The sequence below is a fragment of the Lethenteron reissneri genome, chromosome 51, assembly GCF_015708825.2.
Source record: "Lethenteron reissneri isolate LAM-NWPU_2019-01 chromosome 51, ASM1570882v1, whole genome shotgun sequence".
Taxonomy (NCBI): domain Eukaryota; kingdom Metazoa; phylum Chordata; class Hyperoartia; order Petromyzontiformes; family Petromyzontidae; genus Lethenteron; species Lethenteron reissneri.
This window is the reverse complement of record NC_083829.1, coordinates 5,711,087-5,729,502: the sequence shown is the minus strand read 5'-3', so window position 1 is coordinate 5,729,502 and position 18,416 is coordinate 5,711,087. Positions and strand designations below refer to the sequence as shown.

At 52.2% G+C, this 18,416-nt stretch overlaps 1 protein-coding gene across 2 annotated transcripts in view; it reads left to right on the top strand.

The window, feature by feature from the left end:
• Positions 1-832: 832 nt before the first annotated feature.
• Positions 833-18,416, top strand: part of LOC133355446 (inositol hexakisphosphate kinase 1-like) — a 29,737-nt gene continuing 12,153 nt past the window's right edge. The window contains exons 1-4 of one of the 2 annotated variants that reach the window (XM_061572755.1): positions 833-968; positions 13,281-13,475; positions 14,572-14,741; positions 15,569-15,736. In XM_061572755.1, coding sequence (XP_061428739.1) covers positions 14,630-14,741; positions 15,569-15,736 — 280 coding nt within the window. In that variant the 5' untranslated portion in view covers positions 833-968; positions 13,281-13,475; positions 14,572-14,629. Of the gene's footprint in view, positions 969-13,280; positions 13,476-14,571; positions 14,742-15,565; positions 15,737-18,416 lie in introns of both variants that reach the window. The other variant, XM_061572754.1, reaches the window with a different exon arrangement.

Below are 18,416 nucleotides of genomic sequence, written 5' to 3'. Positions count from 1 at the left end.
CTCTATTTAAGTCCGTGGGTCTCTATGTTTACGGGTCTCTTATGCAAGTCTATTTGGTCTCTAAGTCTACGAGGCTCTCTATAGGTAAGCCTTTGGGTCCTCCCCAGGGCTTCAATCTCACTTGCGTATTCTCCCGGTCGCTGCGTCGCTGTACCATGTTAGTCGGCGACTTGCAGTGCACAGGCCACGGCGAGGAGCATGCACGGCCGCGGTGCGACATTGGGCGAGAGGTCACAGGGCAGCGGGGTACCCCCCCACGCTAACGCTAATTGTCACCGGTAAAGAGTTAGAATTAGCGAGCTGGGGCGGTGGTGGTGGTGGTGGGGGGCATGTGTAGGAGGGGAGGAGGAGGATGGGGGGGGTGAAGAGTGGAACGACACTGGGAGGGAGTGGGGACAGGGAGGGAGAGAGAGGGACAGAGGAGAGACGGTGGCTGGGAGCTATTTTGAGCGCATGTCGGTCTATGACGTCCCCCCCTCGCATCGCTCGCCGTCTCTCCAAATCTCCCTCTCTTCTCCCCCTCCCTCTCTCTCTCTCATGCTCGGTGTAGTCAGCACTTTGCTTGGTTCATCATTTCGTTTTTAAAAAATCTTTATGTAAACCCCCCCCCCCCCGCCGTTTTAAATGAAAGATTTCACAAAAGATTTCACGCTCTGCTCTCCTTACCCATTCCCTCTCTCTCTCTACCCCCTCTCTCTACCCCCCCCCACCACCACACGCTCTCCCTCTGACGCCCCCCCCCCATCCCTCTCACGCTCTCACACGGACGCGATTCGCCCTCCACGCCACTCGTTCCCCACGCCACCACACGGAACGAGCGTAGGCAGCGGAGGCTGAGTTCGTTTTGACTTCACTGGCACCCCTCAGCCCGCTCCACCCTACCCCTGCAGCCCGCTTTGTTTTGATTTACCTACAGCGATCGCCCGTACCGGGGGGCCCCCCATCGATTAGAACTCCTGCAGCACCCGGTGAGGCTCGCGTGCGCAACGCGTTCCCTGTTTTTTTCCGCGCGTGTTGTTTATCGCCGAGATTCGGACGGCGTTCATTGTTGTTTGGTTTGTGGAGGGGGGGGGTTGTTCGTCGGAGAGGTTTGGAGGATGGCTACGGTGTGGGAGATGGTAGGAGGGAGATGGTAGGAGGGAGATGCTGGGGGAGACGGTGTGGGGAGACGTCGCAGAGCCCGCAGGGAGGGCGCGCGCGTGTCCGTGGTTCGTTCTGCGTTGCCGCCGGTTCGAACCCGTGCGGCCGCCCCCTGGGTGGGTTGGCAACCCCCGCGGCGCGGTGACGCTGCCAACGCTTTGGCGTCAACGACGAAGAAGAAGAAGAAGCTGCTGACCGCTACGTCTGACCCCGGCTTTGTGGTCGTGCTGTTAATGATGTGTGCGTGTGTGTGCGTGTGTGCGTGTCTGTGCGTGTGTGCGTGTCTGTGTGTTCGTGTGTTTGTGTGTCTATGTTTTTGTGTGTTCGTGTGTCTGTGTGTTTGTGTCTGTGTGTCTGTGTGTTTGTGTGTTTGTGTGTCTGTGTGTTCGTGTGTCTGTGTGTTCGTGTGTGTGTGTGTTTGTGTGTTCGTGTGTCTGTGTGTCTGTGTGTTTGTGTCTGTGTGTCTGTGTGTTTGTGTGTCTGTGTGTTTGTGTGTCTGTGTGTTTGTGTGTCTGTGTGTTTGTGTGTTCGTGTGTCTGTGTGTTCGTGTGTCTGTGTGTCTGTGTGTTTGTGTGTCTGCGTGTTTGTGTCTGTGTGTTTGTGTGTCTGCGTGTTTGTGTGTCTGTGTCTGTGTGGTCGTGCTGTTAATGATGTGTACGTGTGTGTGCGTGTGTGCGTGTCTGTGTGTTCGTGTGTTCGTGTGTCTATGTTTTTGTGTGTTCGTGTGTCTGTGTGTTTGTGTCTGTGTGTCTGTGTGTCTGTGTGTTTGTGTGTCTGTGTGTTCGTGTGTCTGTGTGTCTGTGTGTCTGTGTGTTTGTGTCTGTGTGTCTGTGTGTTCGTGTGTCTGTGTGTCTGTGTGTTTGTGTGTTTGTGTGTCTGTGTGTCTGCGTGTCTGCGTGTCTGTGTGTTTGTGTGATTGTGTTTATGGTGGGGAGCGGCAGTGTGGTAGCGTTGTGATTACGGTACAGATGTTAAAAGCTAGCTTTTGTTTAAACCGCGCGGCGTTGAGATTTCAGTAGTCTCGAGGATTAGCCGCTTTGCGAAGTTTTCGTGTTTGGTCATTGTCTGTCGACGTGTCGTCGGACTTGATTGCGGTGACAACGACGCAACATCTCCCTTGCTGGCGACTCGTTTGGCCACGGTCGGAACTCCGCGCAGATCCTTTGACAACCAACGGACGTGTCAGCCGCTGTGCTGGGTTGTGGGAAGCGGGTGAACCCGACCAGGTCGGGATGTAGCCCCGGCGTTTTATCCCAGGGTGTCGTTACGCTCGTGGTTGTGCGTGTCCAGGGTTCCCGGAGTCCGTGAAGTCTCCTGGATGTCCAACAACGACGTTTCTCTCCGTTTGTCGGGGGCGTAACAGGTGCATTGCTTCGTTTGATTAATCGTTCGTTTTCTGTGTTTGTTTCTACGTACGTATGTTGAACTTCTTTCGCACCGCACGTAGCCAAGCGTGCTCGTCGCAGTTGTTTCCATGGCCAAAGCCACGCTTTTGATCAATGTTTGCCAGTTTCCTCCGTGTGGATTTTTCTCCAGGTACTCCGGTTTTTCCCTTCCACATTTTGAATCAACACGGGTTTAGAGTATTTTGGCTGCTATCAATTTCCACGTGAATCGCCACTTCGTTGAGCTATCATTTGCGATAGTCAGGTCGCTTCTGAAAAAAAAAGTTATTTTGCTAAGTGGGCTTTACTTGGTCAAATAAAATAAAAAGTTGTTTAGTTTCGAGCTGTCTGGCTCATCGCAGAGTCTCACAGAGCCACTCGCGCGTCGCCCGACACGTCTCTCTTGCAAATCCTAGCCTTACGAGAGGTATTTTTTGACATCGGCACTGGGGTATTATCCAAAAATTTTAAAAGCGTCTATTTTTAGCATTGCCCGAGTCACAGATTGCCACCTCATGAGACCGGAATCGGAGTCGGAGGGGGGCTTACTAAACTAAACGGCGCTGCCACGGGTAAGTGTGACAGGTTTGATAATTGTTTTTTTACGTTTTTATCTGGCAACAAAACTGACACCTTTTGTTTTACAAGGAGTCATGTTTGCATTAACCAAAATACCTGCGGTCGGAATGCAAAAAAAAAACACAACTCTGATAATGTATGCACTGTCCTTGAAATTGATTGGACCACACCCAAGACAGCTTTTCTTAGAGCCTAGTCTCACATGGTGTTGGACCAGATGACGCCAAAAGGCGCACAACTCAAAGACAATGCACCATCAGAGTATGAGAGCTCGGGGTAAGCATCTACACCATTGGAACCTTATTTTCCAGTAGCAAAATATGATAATTGTTTTTTTACCCTTTTATCTGGCAACAAAACTGACACCTTTTTTACAAGGAGTCATGTTTGCATAGACCACAATACCTGCGGTAGGAATGCAAACAAAAAACACAACTCTGATAATGTATGCACTGTCCTTGAAGTTGATTGGTCCACACCCAAGACAGCTTTTCTTAGAGCCTAGTCTCACATGGTGTTGGACCAGATGACGCCAAAAGGCGCACAACTCAAAGACAATGCACCATCAGAGTATGAGAGCTCGGGGTAAGCATTTACACCATTGGAACCTCCTTTGCCTGTAGAAAATATGATAATTGTTTTTTTACCCTTTTATCTGGCAACAAAACTGACACCTTTTTTACAAGGAGTCATGTTTGCATAGACCACAATACCTGCGGTAGGAATGCAAAAAAAACACAACTCTGATCATGTATGCACTGTCCTTGAAGTTGATTGGTCCACACCCAAGACAGCTTTTCTTAGAGCCTAGTCTCACATGGTGTTGGACCAGATGACGCCAAAAGGCGCACAACTCAAAGACAATGCACCATCAGAGTATGAGAGCTCGGGGTAAGCATCTACACCATTGGAACCTTATTTTCCAGTAGCAAAATATGATAATTGTTTTTTTACCCTTTTATCTGGCAACAAAACTGACACCTTTTTTACAAGGAGTCATGTTTGCATAGACCACAATACCTGCGGTAGGAATGCAAACAAAAAACACAACTCTGATAATGTATGCACTGTCCTTGAAGTTGATTGGTCCACACCCAAGACAGCTTTTCTTAGAGCCTAGTCTCACATGGTGTTGGACCAGATGACGCCAAAAGGCGCACAACTCAAAGACAATGCACCATCAGAGTATGAGAGCTCGGGGTAAGCATCTACACCATTGGAACCTTATTTTCCAGTAGCAAAATATGATAATTGTTTTTTTACCCTTTTATCTGGCAACAAAACTGACACCTTTTTTACAAAGAGTCATGTTTGCATAGACCACAATACCTGCGGTAGGAATGCAAACAAAAAACACAACTCTGATAATGTATGCACTGTCCTTGAAGTTGATTGGTCCACACCCAAGACAGCTTTTCTTAGAGCCTAGTCTCACATGGTGTTGGACCAGATGACGCCAAAAGGCGCACAACTCAAAGACAATGCACCATCAGAGTATGAGAGCTCAGGGTAAGCATTTACACCATTGGAACCTCCTTTGCCTGTAGAAAATATGATAATTGTTTTTTTACCCTTTTATCTGGCAACAAAACTGACACCTTTTTTTGCCAGATAAAAGGGTAAAAAACCAAGCATCACATTTTGCTACTGGCAAAGGAGGTTCCAGTGGTGTGACAGGTTTCTTTCTCTTTTAGCGGCTTTCGTTTGCCTTGGGTTTTATTCGTATTTTAAAAGCAGACGGAGGGCCCACCGAGACGATCGAGTGGACAGGTGGTGCGTCGTCACTGACAACATCGTCAGCGTCGGCGGCGGTAGTCATGTTCTATCCACACCTGGACGAATGCTGCCTTCCCCAAGTCACCGGCGATGCGACAATCCGACTCATCCGCGCGCATGGGCTGATCGGTCGGTCGGTCAGCCCTTTAATTTTTAAATCCTTTATATTAAGTTCACTTGCTTGCTTGCTTGCGCGCTTATGACCGTGCAAATTTTTCGGTCGTTTTTTAACCCACTTCCCGTGATCCAATCGAGCTGACATTTTGCACACAGACTCGTTGTGCGTGACAATTTATTTTCGTGAAAAAATTTTTTCCTAAAATTTGACACTTTTTAGGAATTTTTTTTCATCTATATATATAAAATCGTGAATGTCTGTCTGTCTGTGTGTGTGTGTGTGGATTTCGGACCATACGCACTTTCATTGGACGGCGGTTGCCCCTGGCAACGGCTAGCGACGCCTTCGCCGCTTTCATTGGACCTGGCAACGGCTAGCGACGCCTTCGCCAAGGGCTGCACTTTCATTGGACGGCGGTTGCCCCTGCCAACGGCTAGCCACGCCTTCGCCACTTTCATAGGCTTCGTAAATAATTAAATAATAGCCATTTCACAGTAATGTTCGAGCGCTAGGGGCGGGGGGAAGGAACGCCACCCGTACCCAGCGTTCGCCGGGTGGGAAAATCAGGCGAGGCGGGAGGCTCTGCACGGTGCTAGGCCTCGACACCCACCACGCCACTCTGAGGTAAATTCATACAAATTTCACGTCCTCTACAGAGTGGTGAGGGAGGCAGAGTGGCGAGGGAGGGAGAGTGGCGAGGGAGGAACTCAGCCTCAAAACGAGTAACTGGTGTGGCGTATTAACATCGCCACTGGGGAGACAAAGGCGGCCGGCCGTGCTGGATCCAAGTCCCGGGCAAAGCTGGGTCATGTCTATGTGTGTATGTGTTTATGTGTATGTCTGTGCGTCTGTATGTATGTGTGTATGTATGTGTGTATGTGTTTGTGTGTATGTATGTGTGTGTATGTATGTGGGTTTTTTTGTACGTGTTTATGTGTATGTCTGTGTGTCTGAATGTATGTGTCTATGTACGTGTGTGTATGTGTTTCTGTGTATGTATGTGTGTGTTTGTGTGTATGTCTGTGTGTATGTATGCGTGTGTATGTGTGTGTATGTGTTTGTGTGTATGTATGTGTGTGTGTATGTACGTGCGTTTTTTTGTATGTGTTTATGTGTATGTCTGCGTGTCTGTATGTATGTGTGTATGTACGTCTGTGGATGTGTTTGTGTGTATGTATGTGTGTGTCTATGTATTGTGTGTATGTGTTTCTGTGTATGTATCTGCGTGTATGTATGTGTGTTATGTGTCTGTGTGTCTGCATGTATGTGTGTGTGTGTATTGTCTATGTTTTTGTGTGTATGTATGTGTGTGTTTGTGTGTATGTGTATGTCTGTGTGTATGTATGTGTGTGTATGTGTTTGTGTGTATGTGTGTGTATGTATGTGTGTGTATGTGTTTGTATGTGTTTGTGTGTTTACGCTCGCATTACACAAATGTGTTTGCAGGTCTAAGGCGTTCCTCGCGCAGCATTGCCGCTTTCTTTTTTCAGTCGTTTACTGCCTTACGCACCCTGAAAGTCGTGTGTGTCTGCAGCAAGCGCGTGTGTGTGTACCTATGGACGCGCGCGCGTGTGTTGTATAGGGGGAACGGTAGTGTAGTGCTTAGCGTGCTGTCTGTGTGTGTGTGTGTCTGTGTGTGTGTCTGTGTGTGTGCGTGTGTGGTGTGTGGGGAGCGGTAGTGTAGTGGTTAGCGTGCTGTCTGTGTGTCTGTGTGTGTGTCTGTCTGTGTGTGTCTGCGTGTGTCTGTGTGTGTGTCTGTGTGTGTGTCTGTGCGTGTGTGGTGTGTGAGGAGCGGTGGGTGTAGTGGTTAACGCTACGCTGCGCTACAAACCCGGCGAACCGAGTTCCATTCCCGCTCACGGCCACCACCGGTGACGATTATTTGAACCTCCCCTAGGTCGACTCAGCCTCAAACGAGTAACTGGTGTGGCGTATTAACATCGCCACTGGGGAGACAAAGGCGGCCGGGCGTGGTGGATACAAGTCCCGGGCGAAGCCGGGTAGTACAGCTAGTATTTAATTTAAAATAACAATGTGATAAAAATGAAACTCTTACTCAAGAAAAACAGAAATGAATAATAAAAAAAAAACCGATGCCACGCATATAAAGGATTTATAGTGAAAAACTTTGTTTTTACGGGTTAATTTTTTTACCTGTCCATCTGTCTGTCGGCTGGTCTATCAATCTTCGTCACTTGGCAAGTCCATCGGTATCTGTGTCTGTCAGTCAGTGAGGCCATCATTGTATCTCTCTGTCTGTGAGTTTCTTTAGGGGCGCCACGTTTGCGTGATGTTAACTACCTCGCCTGGTACGCAGGAGGTCGTGGGCTCAATCCCGACCCTGATGCCAGGCCCGCGGAATTTCCGTCCGCGGCACGTTTCATTGTTTTGAATCACCCAGCGAGCCGGGCATGATTTAACCTCCTCCCCCACCCCTTACCCCCCGCGGGGGGTGGGGGGCTTCGAAATTAGCGTCGCGTAACCGCTAGCGGCCTTGCCCACAGCGTGATCGGCTGCAGAGGGCAAATCGGCGTTGCGGATGTGATCGCAGTAATTGCTCCATCGCGAGCGTGTTACGTAACGTGGTAGTGGCGGCGGCAGTCTGAGCGTTAGGTAAGAGGCACATTTTTCTCTGCTGTCACCGCGCATGAACATCTGCCGGCTCTCGAATTTGTTGTTGTTGTTGTCGCTCAATGGTAAACACTGGTGCTGCCTTGCAGCAAGAAGGTGCCTGGGTTCGATGTCCGGCGCGGGCGTCTTTCTGTCTGCGGATTGTATGTTCTGTTGAGTGAGCGTGAGTGAGTGGAGTTTGTATGATCTCCCCCTGTTCTGTAGAGTGAGCGTGAGTGAGTGGAGTTTGTATGATCTCCCCCTGTTCTGTAGAGTGAGCGTGAGTGAGTGGAGTTTGTATGTTCTGCCCCTGTTCTGTAGAGTGAGCGTGAGTGAGTGGAGTTTGTATGATCTCCCCCTGTTCTGTAGAGTGAGCGTGAGTGAGTGGAGTTTGTATGATCTCCCCCTGTTCTGTAGAGTGAGCGTGAGTGAGTGGAGTTTGTATGATCTCCCCCTGTTCTGTAGAGTGAGCGTGAGTGAGTGGAGTTTGTATGATCTCCCCCTGTTCTGTAGAGTGAGCGTGAGTGAGTGGAGTTTGTATGATCTCCCCCTGTTCTGTAGAGTGAGCGTGAGTGAGTGGAGTTTGTATGTTCTGCCCCTGTTCTGTAGAGTGAGCGTGAGTGAGTGGAGTTTGTATGATCTCCCCCTGTTCTGTAGAGTGAGCGTGAGTGAGTGGAGTTTGTATGATCTCCCCCTGTTCTGTAGAGTGTGAGTGAGTGGAGTTTGTATGATCTCCCCCTGTTCTGTAGAGTGAGCGTGAGTGAGTGGAGTTTGTATGTTCTGCCCCTGTTCTGTAGAGTGAGCGTGAGTGAGTGGAGTTTGTATGATCTCCCCCTGTTCTGTAGAGTGAGCGTGAGTGAGTGGAGTTTGTATGATCTCCCCATGTTCTGTAGAGTGAGTGTGAGTGAGTGGAGTTTGTATGATCTCCCCATGTTCTGTAGAGTGAGCGTGAGTGAGTGGAGTTTGTATGATCTCCCCCTGTTCTGTAGAGTGAGCGTGAGTGAGTGGAGTTTGTATGATTTCCCCCTGTTCTGTAGTGAGTGTGAGTGAGTGGAGTTTGTATGATCTCCCCCTGTTCTGTAGAGTGAGTGTGAGTGAGTGGAGTTTGTATGATTTCCCCCTGTTCTGTAGTGAGTGTGAGTGAGTGGAGTTTGTATGCTCTCCTTCTGTTCTGTAGAGTGAGTGGAATTTGTATGATTTCCTCCTGTTCTGCAGAGTGAGCGTGAGTGAGCGGAGTTTGTATGCTCTCCTTCTGTTCTGTAGAGTGAGTGGAGTTTGTATGATCTCCCCATGTTCTGCAGAGTGAGTGTGTGGAGTTTGTATGTTCTCCCCCTGTTATGCATGGGTTTCCTCCGGATATTTCCAGTTTCCTCTCCTAGCTGAAAATCCGAACCGCACAGTGTGACCGGTTTTGACCAAAACATGCCAATTCTGGCAAGAAAAAAAAACGTTCCTGGAAATTGCTCAATTTGAAAGTCATTCGCAGCATCAGCAACAACATCGCTCCCCCACCACTCGCACCCTCCCCCCCTACCCTAAAAAACTTGGCAAGACCCTCCTGCAAAAAGGGCCTTGAGGCTCAGCGAGGGCTTGTGCCAGAGTAAACAAGTGCAATCATCGTAATATTATAATCCTAATAATTATTGCTGTGTACGTGAATGCGCCCCAATGCATCATTATTTCAAAACTCGTGCTTACGTCATCGGTGTGGAGTACAAGGACAAAGGGCTGCTGTGTATCTTCCAGATTGTTACATAAGACAAATTATATTCCTATCCATCGTTAAAAAAATAACATTAATGTGCTTGGCACAGCAATCTCGTGTGAGCTTCATCATCATCATATTAAAAAAAACTTATTATATTTTGCTACTGGCAAAGGATCCCTCATGATGTAAATGCTTACCCTGAGCCCTCATTACTCTGATGGTGCGTTGTCTTTGAGTTGTGCGCCTTTTTGCGTCTTCTGGTCGAACACAGTGTGAGACAGGGCTCTAAGAAAAGCTGTCTCTGGTGTGGACCAATCAATTTCAAGGACAATGCATACATTATCAGTGTGTTTTTTGTTTGCATTCTGACCGCAGGTATTGTGATCAATGCAAACATGACTCCTTGTAAAAAATGTGTCAGTTTTGTTGCCAGATAAAAGGGTAAAAAAACAATTATCATATTTTGCTACTGGCAAAGAAGGTTCCAATGGTGTAAATGCTTACCCTGAGCTCTCATACTCTGATGGTGCATTGTCTTTGAATTGTGCGCCTTTTGGCGTCATCTGGTCCAACACCATGTGAGACTAGGCTCTAAGAAAAGCTGTCTCTGGTGTGGACCAATCAATTTCAAGGACAATGCATACATTATCAGTGTGTTTTTTGTTTGCATTCTGACCGCAGGTATTGTGGTTAATGTCAAACATGATTCCTCGTAAAAAGGTGTCAATTTTGTTGCCAGAAAAAAGGGTAAAAAACCCCTATTATTTTTCATGTGAGCTGTCATACAATGACTTCATGAATGTCCAAACGGTTTTCACTCCTGCAACGCTGCACAAATTCAGCTGAAGTTGGACTCCTGCTGCTACTGCTGCTGCTGCTGCTTCAGTGGTGGATCAGCCAGCTGCTACCTCACTCAGTCACTCACCCAGTCAGAGTGATTGATGATCCGGCTCTCACTGATTCACTTCACTCACAAACTCACTCACCCAGGCACTCACCTACTCACTCACTCGCCACACTACAGGTCAGCTACCTTCTCACCCTGCTTCTTCCCTTGCACTGTTTCACCTGAGAATTATCTTCTTCCCATCGTCGTATAATCTCTGCCCAAGGTCAAGCGTGTTACACTTTTGTCTGTTCCAACGTTGATAGTGCTGTTTGTTGCTGACCGCTCGACGTTCTTTGGCCTCTGGCCCTTTGCTCTCGGCAACTGTGTTACGAACAAACGAAAAAAACCCCCACAGACCAATGGGGCAGGTGCTGTTTGCGAGCGCCTGTTAAGGTCGTGACGGGACATGAAGGAGTGGTGTAGATGCCATTCACCACTATGCCTGGCACAGGCACTGGATCATCGGCATAGTGCGTGTGCCAGCCTAGGTGCACGTTGAGGCCATCACGTGGTGTGTGGAGGGCTCACCGCTGCTGGCAGGAGGTCATGGGACAGACCGAGGTGCCGTCGGGTTGACCGACTGAGAGATGGACTGGCAGATGCTGTACCAGCTGTGTGTCCACCCACTGTCTCAACACACACCTGCAAACACACACACACACCTGTACTCCTGTACTCCCACAGACATGCGTATGCACACACACGTGCACACTGGCACGCACGAATGATGACAGTGACGTAATCGCGTGCGTCAAGTTGTGGAAACGTAACGCGTTTCACAACCGCTTGTTCACTGCGCCGGCAATGAAAACACAGTCGCCCGATTCTGCTCGTTTTTTTTTTTCCATTGTGTTTGTTGCAACATCACGACAACAAACCCACAACAACAACAATAACATCGTAATCACAACAACGCCGCGACCACAACAATGCCCCAACCACAACAACACCGCGACCACGGCCACGAGAACGCCGCAACCGCAACAATTCCGCAGCCGTGACCACAACAACGCCGCAGCCACGACCACAACAAGTCTACATTTATTGCCGTTTCAGTCTTGCGTTGCGAGCGATTGTTTCGTAACACGGTTTGAATGTTTTTACCGCCGTGTTGCCCACCTTTGCTCCGGGCTCGCGCAAGTCTGGGCGGGTGGCGTGAGCAGAGTTTGCTGACGATCGATTTCTGAATCGCTGATAATTGTTTTTTTACCCTTCTATCTGGCAACAAAACTGACACCTTTTTTACAAGGAGTCATGTTTGCATAGACCACAATACCTGCAGCCATAATGCAAACAAAAAACACAACTCTGATAATATATTCACTGTCCTTGAAGTTGATTGGTCCACACCCGAGACAGCTTTCCTTAGAGCCTAGTCTCACATGGGTTGGACCAGATGACGCCAAAAGGCGCACAACTCAAAGACAATGCACCATCAGAGTATGAGAGCTCGGGTTAAGCATTTACACCATTGGAACCTCACCAATCAACTTCAAGGACAGTGCATATATTATCAGAGTTATATTTTTTGTTTGCATTATGGCTGCAGGTATTGTGGTCTATGCAAACATGACTCCTTGTAAATAAGGTGTCAGTTTTGTTGCCAGATAGAAGGGTAAAAAAACAATTATCACATTTTTTACTGGCAAATGAGGTTCCAATGGTGTTCTGAATCGCTCTTGCGAGTGCCGGTGGCCGGGTGGATGGAAGAGCGCCGAGTTTGGCACCGATAAGCTCCTGCGTTCCGACGCAACCAGCTGCCTGCGATGGAACTGTGTTCTGAGGTTCATTGGGTTGACGGTCTCACTCTGGTTAGCTCGGTTCGCTATGCGCGGTGCGAAAGAAGTTCAACATTGCGTACATAAAGTAACTAGCTGCAAGTCCCTGCATTCAGATCCGGGCCTCAGCCGCTGCTTGTCATTGAAACCGGGTTTCTCAAGTGCAGGGAGTTGGTGGTCACCACTGACTCACGTAAAGAGACCGATCGACTTACATCGAGACAGACAGATTTACTTAAATGCCCACTGGCTCACATCGAGACCCAGAGACTCGCATCGACCGAGAGCTGTGGTTAAACCGGGCTCTCAAGTGTAGTGAGTTGATGGACTAAGCCTGGCCACTAATGACCTGTATTTATCAAACTAAACCCATCGCAATATATTTGGTTCTCAGAATTGTAAATATCGGTTTTGACTCGTGTCATGCGCCGAACGTCACTTTCATATGCAGGGCGGTGTGCACCAGAGGTCACTTGAATGGATCTCAGCGTCGGCTCCGCGATATATGCTTCCGCGGGCCGTTCTCCGACGCGAGGGCAGGTTCGGGCTGCTCTGCGAGGTTTCCCCGAAGATGCCGCAAACGGCGATCGCACTCACCACATTAAATTAGGGGTGGGGGGGAGAAGTTATATAAAAAACAAAATGAACTCTCACGCTGATTGCGGCTGCGTTCCCACGCTCAGCTCCGTACGGACGGGACGCGCTCGCAACCCCCCCCCCCCCCCCCCCCGTCGCTTGACGCCAGAGTCTGATTCATAATTTATCGTGTCTCTCGCACCGGCGGGTCGTTGTGCCCGACCTTGCCGAGTCCTCTCCCCCGTTTCTGCGCGCCCGGCTGCCGCTTGTTTACCCCCGAAACGTTCCGCCGTCGGGTTACGGGGACGTGCGCGCCTCGTTGTGGCTTTGTTTTTTTCTTTGTTTAACAAACACCGCGGTTGGTGACGCTAAAAAGAATAAAGGCGCAGCCCTGAAATGTACCTTCCCGCGCCCCTGCCGACGTACGCGCGGCCCTGACCAGGGCGGGCCGCCGTGAGCCTCTCCGTCGAGGGTTTTGCTGCCTACTCGTGAATGAGGTGGGGGGGGAGTCCCCACACTTCACCCCGCCACCGGCGACAACGCCGATCGACTTGGCTGCGGTGTGCCGGTGTACACCGCTGCCGGGGAGGACATGCGGTTTGGCGGGAGATCGATTCTGTTTTTTGCAAGTCCAGGTGCGCGGATGGTTCACACCACTGCCACGTCACCCCCCCGTATTTGATGTAAAACGACCTTTGTTTGTTTTGCTTTGTGTCGGCAGATATTGCGGACGGACCGTTGGCGAGAACAGCCCGCTGGCGACGGGGCGTACGGACGCAAACGCGACTCGTCGTAGGAGACTCGCGAAGCCTCCGATCGCCGCCGTACCCAACGCCGCCACTCCACAAGCGCCGTGCCCACACCGCCGGCTCCGTACCCGCTCCTCCAGCGCCGTACCGCGCCCGTCTGCGGAGAGGTGCGCCGTTTGCGGATTATTACTTGTGGCGTGCGTCAGTTTTAAGGCGCTCGGTTTTTATTCTTTGCATTTGCTGTAATTTTTGCAAAGCGCAGGTGCTTTGCTCTGACGGTCCGATGACAGCCGCCTGGCTGGGGTAGGGCGCCACGGCGAGGTGGCCGGCGTGGGTGGTGCTGGTGGTGGTGGTGGGCCCCGGAGGAACAAGCTGCTGAGCTGGCGCCGCTGAGATCCAGCGGTTGAATCCGTAACGGCAACAGCGGCCACAATGCCAAATCCGTTGTTTGTTTTCTTGTACTCGCTGTAAAACAATTCGGGATCAGAATATTTATTTATACTGCAGGAGGAGGAGGAATCCGATGAGCTATGAAGCTCTTTTTCACAGATGTCCAGTTAGGGGCGCGGAGAAAGGTACACAAATCACTTAAAAATATACAATTTATATTTTTGGTATTAACCGTTATTTTCAGAAGCGACCTGGCCACAAATGATAGCTCAACGAAGTGGCTTATCACGTGCAAATTTCTCGCAGCCAAATACTCTAAATGCACGCTGATTCTAAATGTGGAGGGGAAAATCGGAGGACCCGGAGAAAATCCACTTGACCACAGCGAGAGAGAGAGAAACACGCAAACTCCAAATATACAGCAACAGCAGGCGTCAGGGGTCGGGATCGAACCCACGACCTCCTGTATACCAGGCGAGGTAGTTAACATCTCCTAGCCACCGTGATGATGATGAGAGAGAGAGACACGCAAACTCCAAATATACAGCAGGCGTCAGGGTCGGGATCGAACCCACGACCTCCTGTACACCAGGCGAGGTAGTTAACATCTCCTAGCCACCGTGATGATGATGAGAGAGAGAGACACGCAAACTCCAAATATACAGCAGGCGTCAGGGTCGGGATCGAACCCACGACCTCCTGTATACCAGGCGAGGTAGTTAACATCTCCTGGCCACCGTGGCACCCTGAGACAATTATCATCGTCTCAGCTGAGCGCCAAAGTTGAAGCACAACTCTCTTGCCGCCGCTGTTGCTGTCATCACAGCTGCGGTTGACATTGACGTCGTTGTTGCTGTTGCTGCTGTCGTTTAGCGGAGCGCGGTGGGCGGCGTGAGGCTGTGCAGGAGCGAGCGTGTGCCGCCCCAGCCCCATGGTGAGGAGAGACATGTGCATGCTGGAGCCCCTGCGGAGCATGGAGCGCAGGGGCAGCAGGGACTCGGCCACGCGCCTCGCCCTCGACACGTTCGTCCCCGGCCCGGCAGGTGAGAGAGTGGGCCGCCACTACCGCCACTACCGCCACTAGCGCCACTACCGCCACTACCGCCACTAGCGCCACTACCGCCACTGCCAACACCACTACCGCCATTACCGCCACTACTGTCACTACCGCCACCACTACCGCCACCACTACCACTGCCAACACCACTACCGCCACTACCGCCACTACCGCCACTGCCAACACCACTACTGCCACTACCGCCACTACCGCCACTGCCAACACCACTACCGCCACTACCGCCACTACCGCCACTGCCAACACCACTACTGCCACTACCGCCACTACCGCCACTGCCAACACCACTACCGCCACTACCGCCACTACCGCCACTGCCAACACCACTACCGCCACTACCGCCACTGCCAACACCACTACCGCCACTACCGCCACTACCGCCACTACCACCACTGCAGCCACTGCCAACACCACTACCGCCACTACCGCCATTACCGCCACTGCCAACACCACTAACAACCGGTGCCTTTACCACCATTACCACCACGACTACCAACGCCACCATGGCCACCACTACCACCACTACCAACACCACTACCACCGCCACCATCGCTGCTACCACTGCCACTACCATCGCCACCACCACCGCCACCACCACCACCACCCCTCCCACCACCAACACCACTACCAACCGCCACCACCACTACCACCGTTACCACTATGACTACCACCGCCACCACCACCACCGTTACCACCACTACCGCCACTCCCACCACTCCCACCGCCGCCACCGCTACCACCGCGGCCTACCTCCGGCTTTTCGGTTCCATCTCCCTCCGTGTGGTCCCCCAGCAGCGGGCAGGCGTGGCGTCCAGCTGGAGCCGTTTGTGCACCAGGTGGGCGGCCACACGAGCATGCTGCGCTACGACGAGCACACCATCTGCAAGCCGCTCATCTCGCGCGAGCACCGCTTCTACCAGAGCCTGCCGCAGGACATGCGCCAGTTCACCCCGCAGTACAAAGGTACGCGCTCCACCACGGCCACCACCACGGCCACCACTACCGTCACCACCACCTCCGCCACCACCATCGCCACCACAACCACCACTACCGTCACCACCACCGCCACCAACACCACAGCCACCACTACTAAATCCACCATCACCACCACCGCCGCCACAGCCACCACAACCATCACCACCACTGCCGCCACCACCATCGCCACCACAACCACCACTACCATCACCACCGCCGCTACCATCGCCAGCACAGCAATTAACTACCATCACCACTGCACCACCGCTCTGCCACACTGAAACAAACACACACACACATACACATGTGGATGTCCGGTCCATCGCTGGGGGGCATTGGCCAACATTCATGACCCATAGACTTACATACAGGGCCATAGACTTACATAGAGGGGCCATAGACTTACATACAGGGCCATAGACTTGCATAGAGACCCATAGTCTTACATAGGGAGCCATAGACTTGCATAGAGACCCATAAACGTACATGGAGGGGCCATTGACCTACGTAGAGACCCATAGACTTGCACATAGAGCCATAGAAGGCAATCGGCGGACCGAACCCGCCGGTGCTCAGACCTGACATTCATCTCCCTCCTCGGCGGGGAAAACACCGAGGAAGTGTGTCGGTGGCGCGGCTATTCTGAGCGGAGCGCGTAACGATGCGGACACTCGGAGGCACAAACAACCGCTCGCAATAATGGGCCGGGGGAGCTCACCTCTCGCTTTTATCTTCCCCGTGTTGTGGCTTCCCCCGCCAGGCGGGGGGCTAAGCGCGCCGGATTTACACTGCGGCGGGGAGGGCGGTGCACTCCGTGTGGCGCGTTAATAGAGGCCGCGCGTATTTATAGGCCCGTCCGGAGGACACCTCGCGCTGCTTTTTGCGAAGGGCTCAGGGCTAATGGAAGGGATTGCTGCTGCTGCTGCTGCTGTCAGCCAGCCAACAAACCAACCAGTCAGTCAGCCAGCCCACAAACCAGCCAGTCAGTCAGTCAGCCAGCCCACAAACCAGCCAGTCAGTCAGTCAGCCAGCCCACAAACCAGCCAGTCAGTCAGTCAGTCAGCCCACAAACCAACCAGTCAGTCAGTCAGCCCACAAACCAACCAGCCAGTCAGCCAGCCCACAAACCAACCAGTCAGCCAGTCAGCCAGCCCACAAACCAACCAGTCAGCCAGTCAGCCAGCCCACAAACCAACCAGTCAGCCCACCAACCAGCCAGTGAACCCACCAATCAGCCCGCCCGCGATCTAGATGCCTTTACCGAAAGTGGTTCCGAGCCCTTTGGATGAGAATTCTGTTTGTCCCGAAGCACTCAGAGCCCCCGGACGCTGCTCTCCGGCGACAGGGAATTTGTTTGCGCTCTGCGCTCCGCACTTGCCGTGCGCCCCGCGATGTTTCTTGACGACGTAGTCCGACAAGCCCTTTCCCTGGCTACGCCGGTGGCATTTCCCATTTCCATCTGGTGTGGATGCGGAGGCGGGGGCGGGAGGCTGATGACAGATGCCCGGGTTGCGGTCAAGGATGTCTCTCCCTTCTGGTCACTCGTGTTAATTCCTGCTCGTGAGCTCACGTGTGTGTGTGTGTTTGCATTGCCGCGGGGAGCGGCGGTGCAACGTTTAGCGCGCCGCGCCATGAACCCGGCGACCCGAGTCCGATTCCCTAATAGGCGCGAAAACGTGGGGCTTTCGCCCGCGTCGTGAAGTCCCGCTGCACGTCATCGGTGTGTCGACGCCGTCCCCGGTTCGACTCCGGTTACAGGAGCCGGAACATTTTTCTCCCACGCTCTACGCCGGTTTCCTACATACCCAGCCGCGGGCCTCCCCAAGGTTCACTCAGCCTAACATTAGCCGCCGGCCGCAAAAGCGAGGGGGGACGCCGCGGCCCCGGGTGGCGGTATCTGTCTAACTCTCTCACCGCCAGCCGAGGCCGCCGTGGGCTTTGTCATTCGGCGTGTGCTGCAGCCTCGCGCGTTCGCCGCTTGATAGCGCCGCGGTTGGCGCAATGGTCGCGCGCGCCGTGGACTTGCAACCCAGAAGCAGCCGGTTCGATTCCGTGTCCCGACACTTGCCGTTGAATCGAGATCCCCTGGGTTTCATCGCACACGAAGCCCTATGGTCCACCCTAAACCGCATCCGCCGCACGAACCATGGCAGCAGATACGGATGCCTGATGCACAAATGGAAAATTAAAGCCTCTCCAGCAGCGTGGCACTGTGGTCGTGCAGAACGAACCGTGCAACACGTAAGAGACGCGATGCCCCGATCCACGACAAACCAAGGTGACGTCACACTCCGCTGCTCCTGACGCGGTTGTCCGGCTTGACCACCTGGATGTTAAATTTTAGTTGCTGCCCTGCATCTACATCGGCATCCGTACGGAGGAAGAAGCGGAAACAATTGGACACGATTTCTAATTCCCCAACCGCCCCGCCCGCCCCTATCCACCCCGCTGGGCACCACCACTGTTAGCCGCTCGGGCGCTCCCAACTCTTGCAAGACATTCGGCAGGCGCGGAGGAGTAGGCCGAAACGACCCGCGGGCAAAGCAGTTTTGCCGGGCTGCACCTTGGCGGTTCTTAAAACTGTGGTACGCGCCGCGGAGGGAGGGGAAAAAGAAAACAAAAACTCGGCTCGACTCGGCAAGTCTCGCCGCACGAACCGAACCGATTG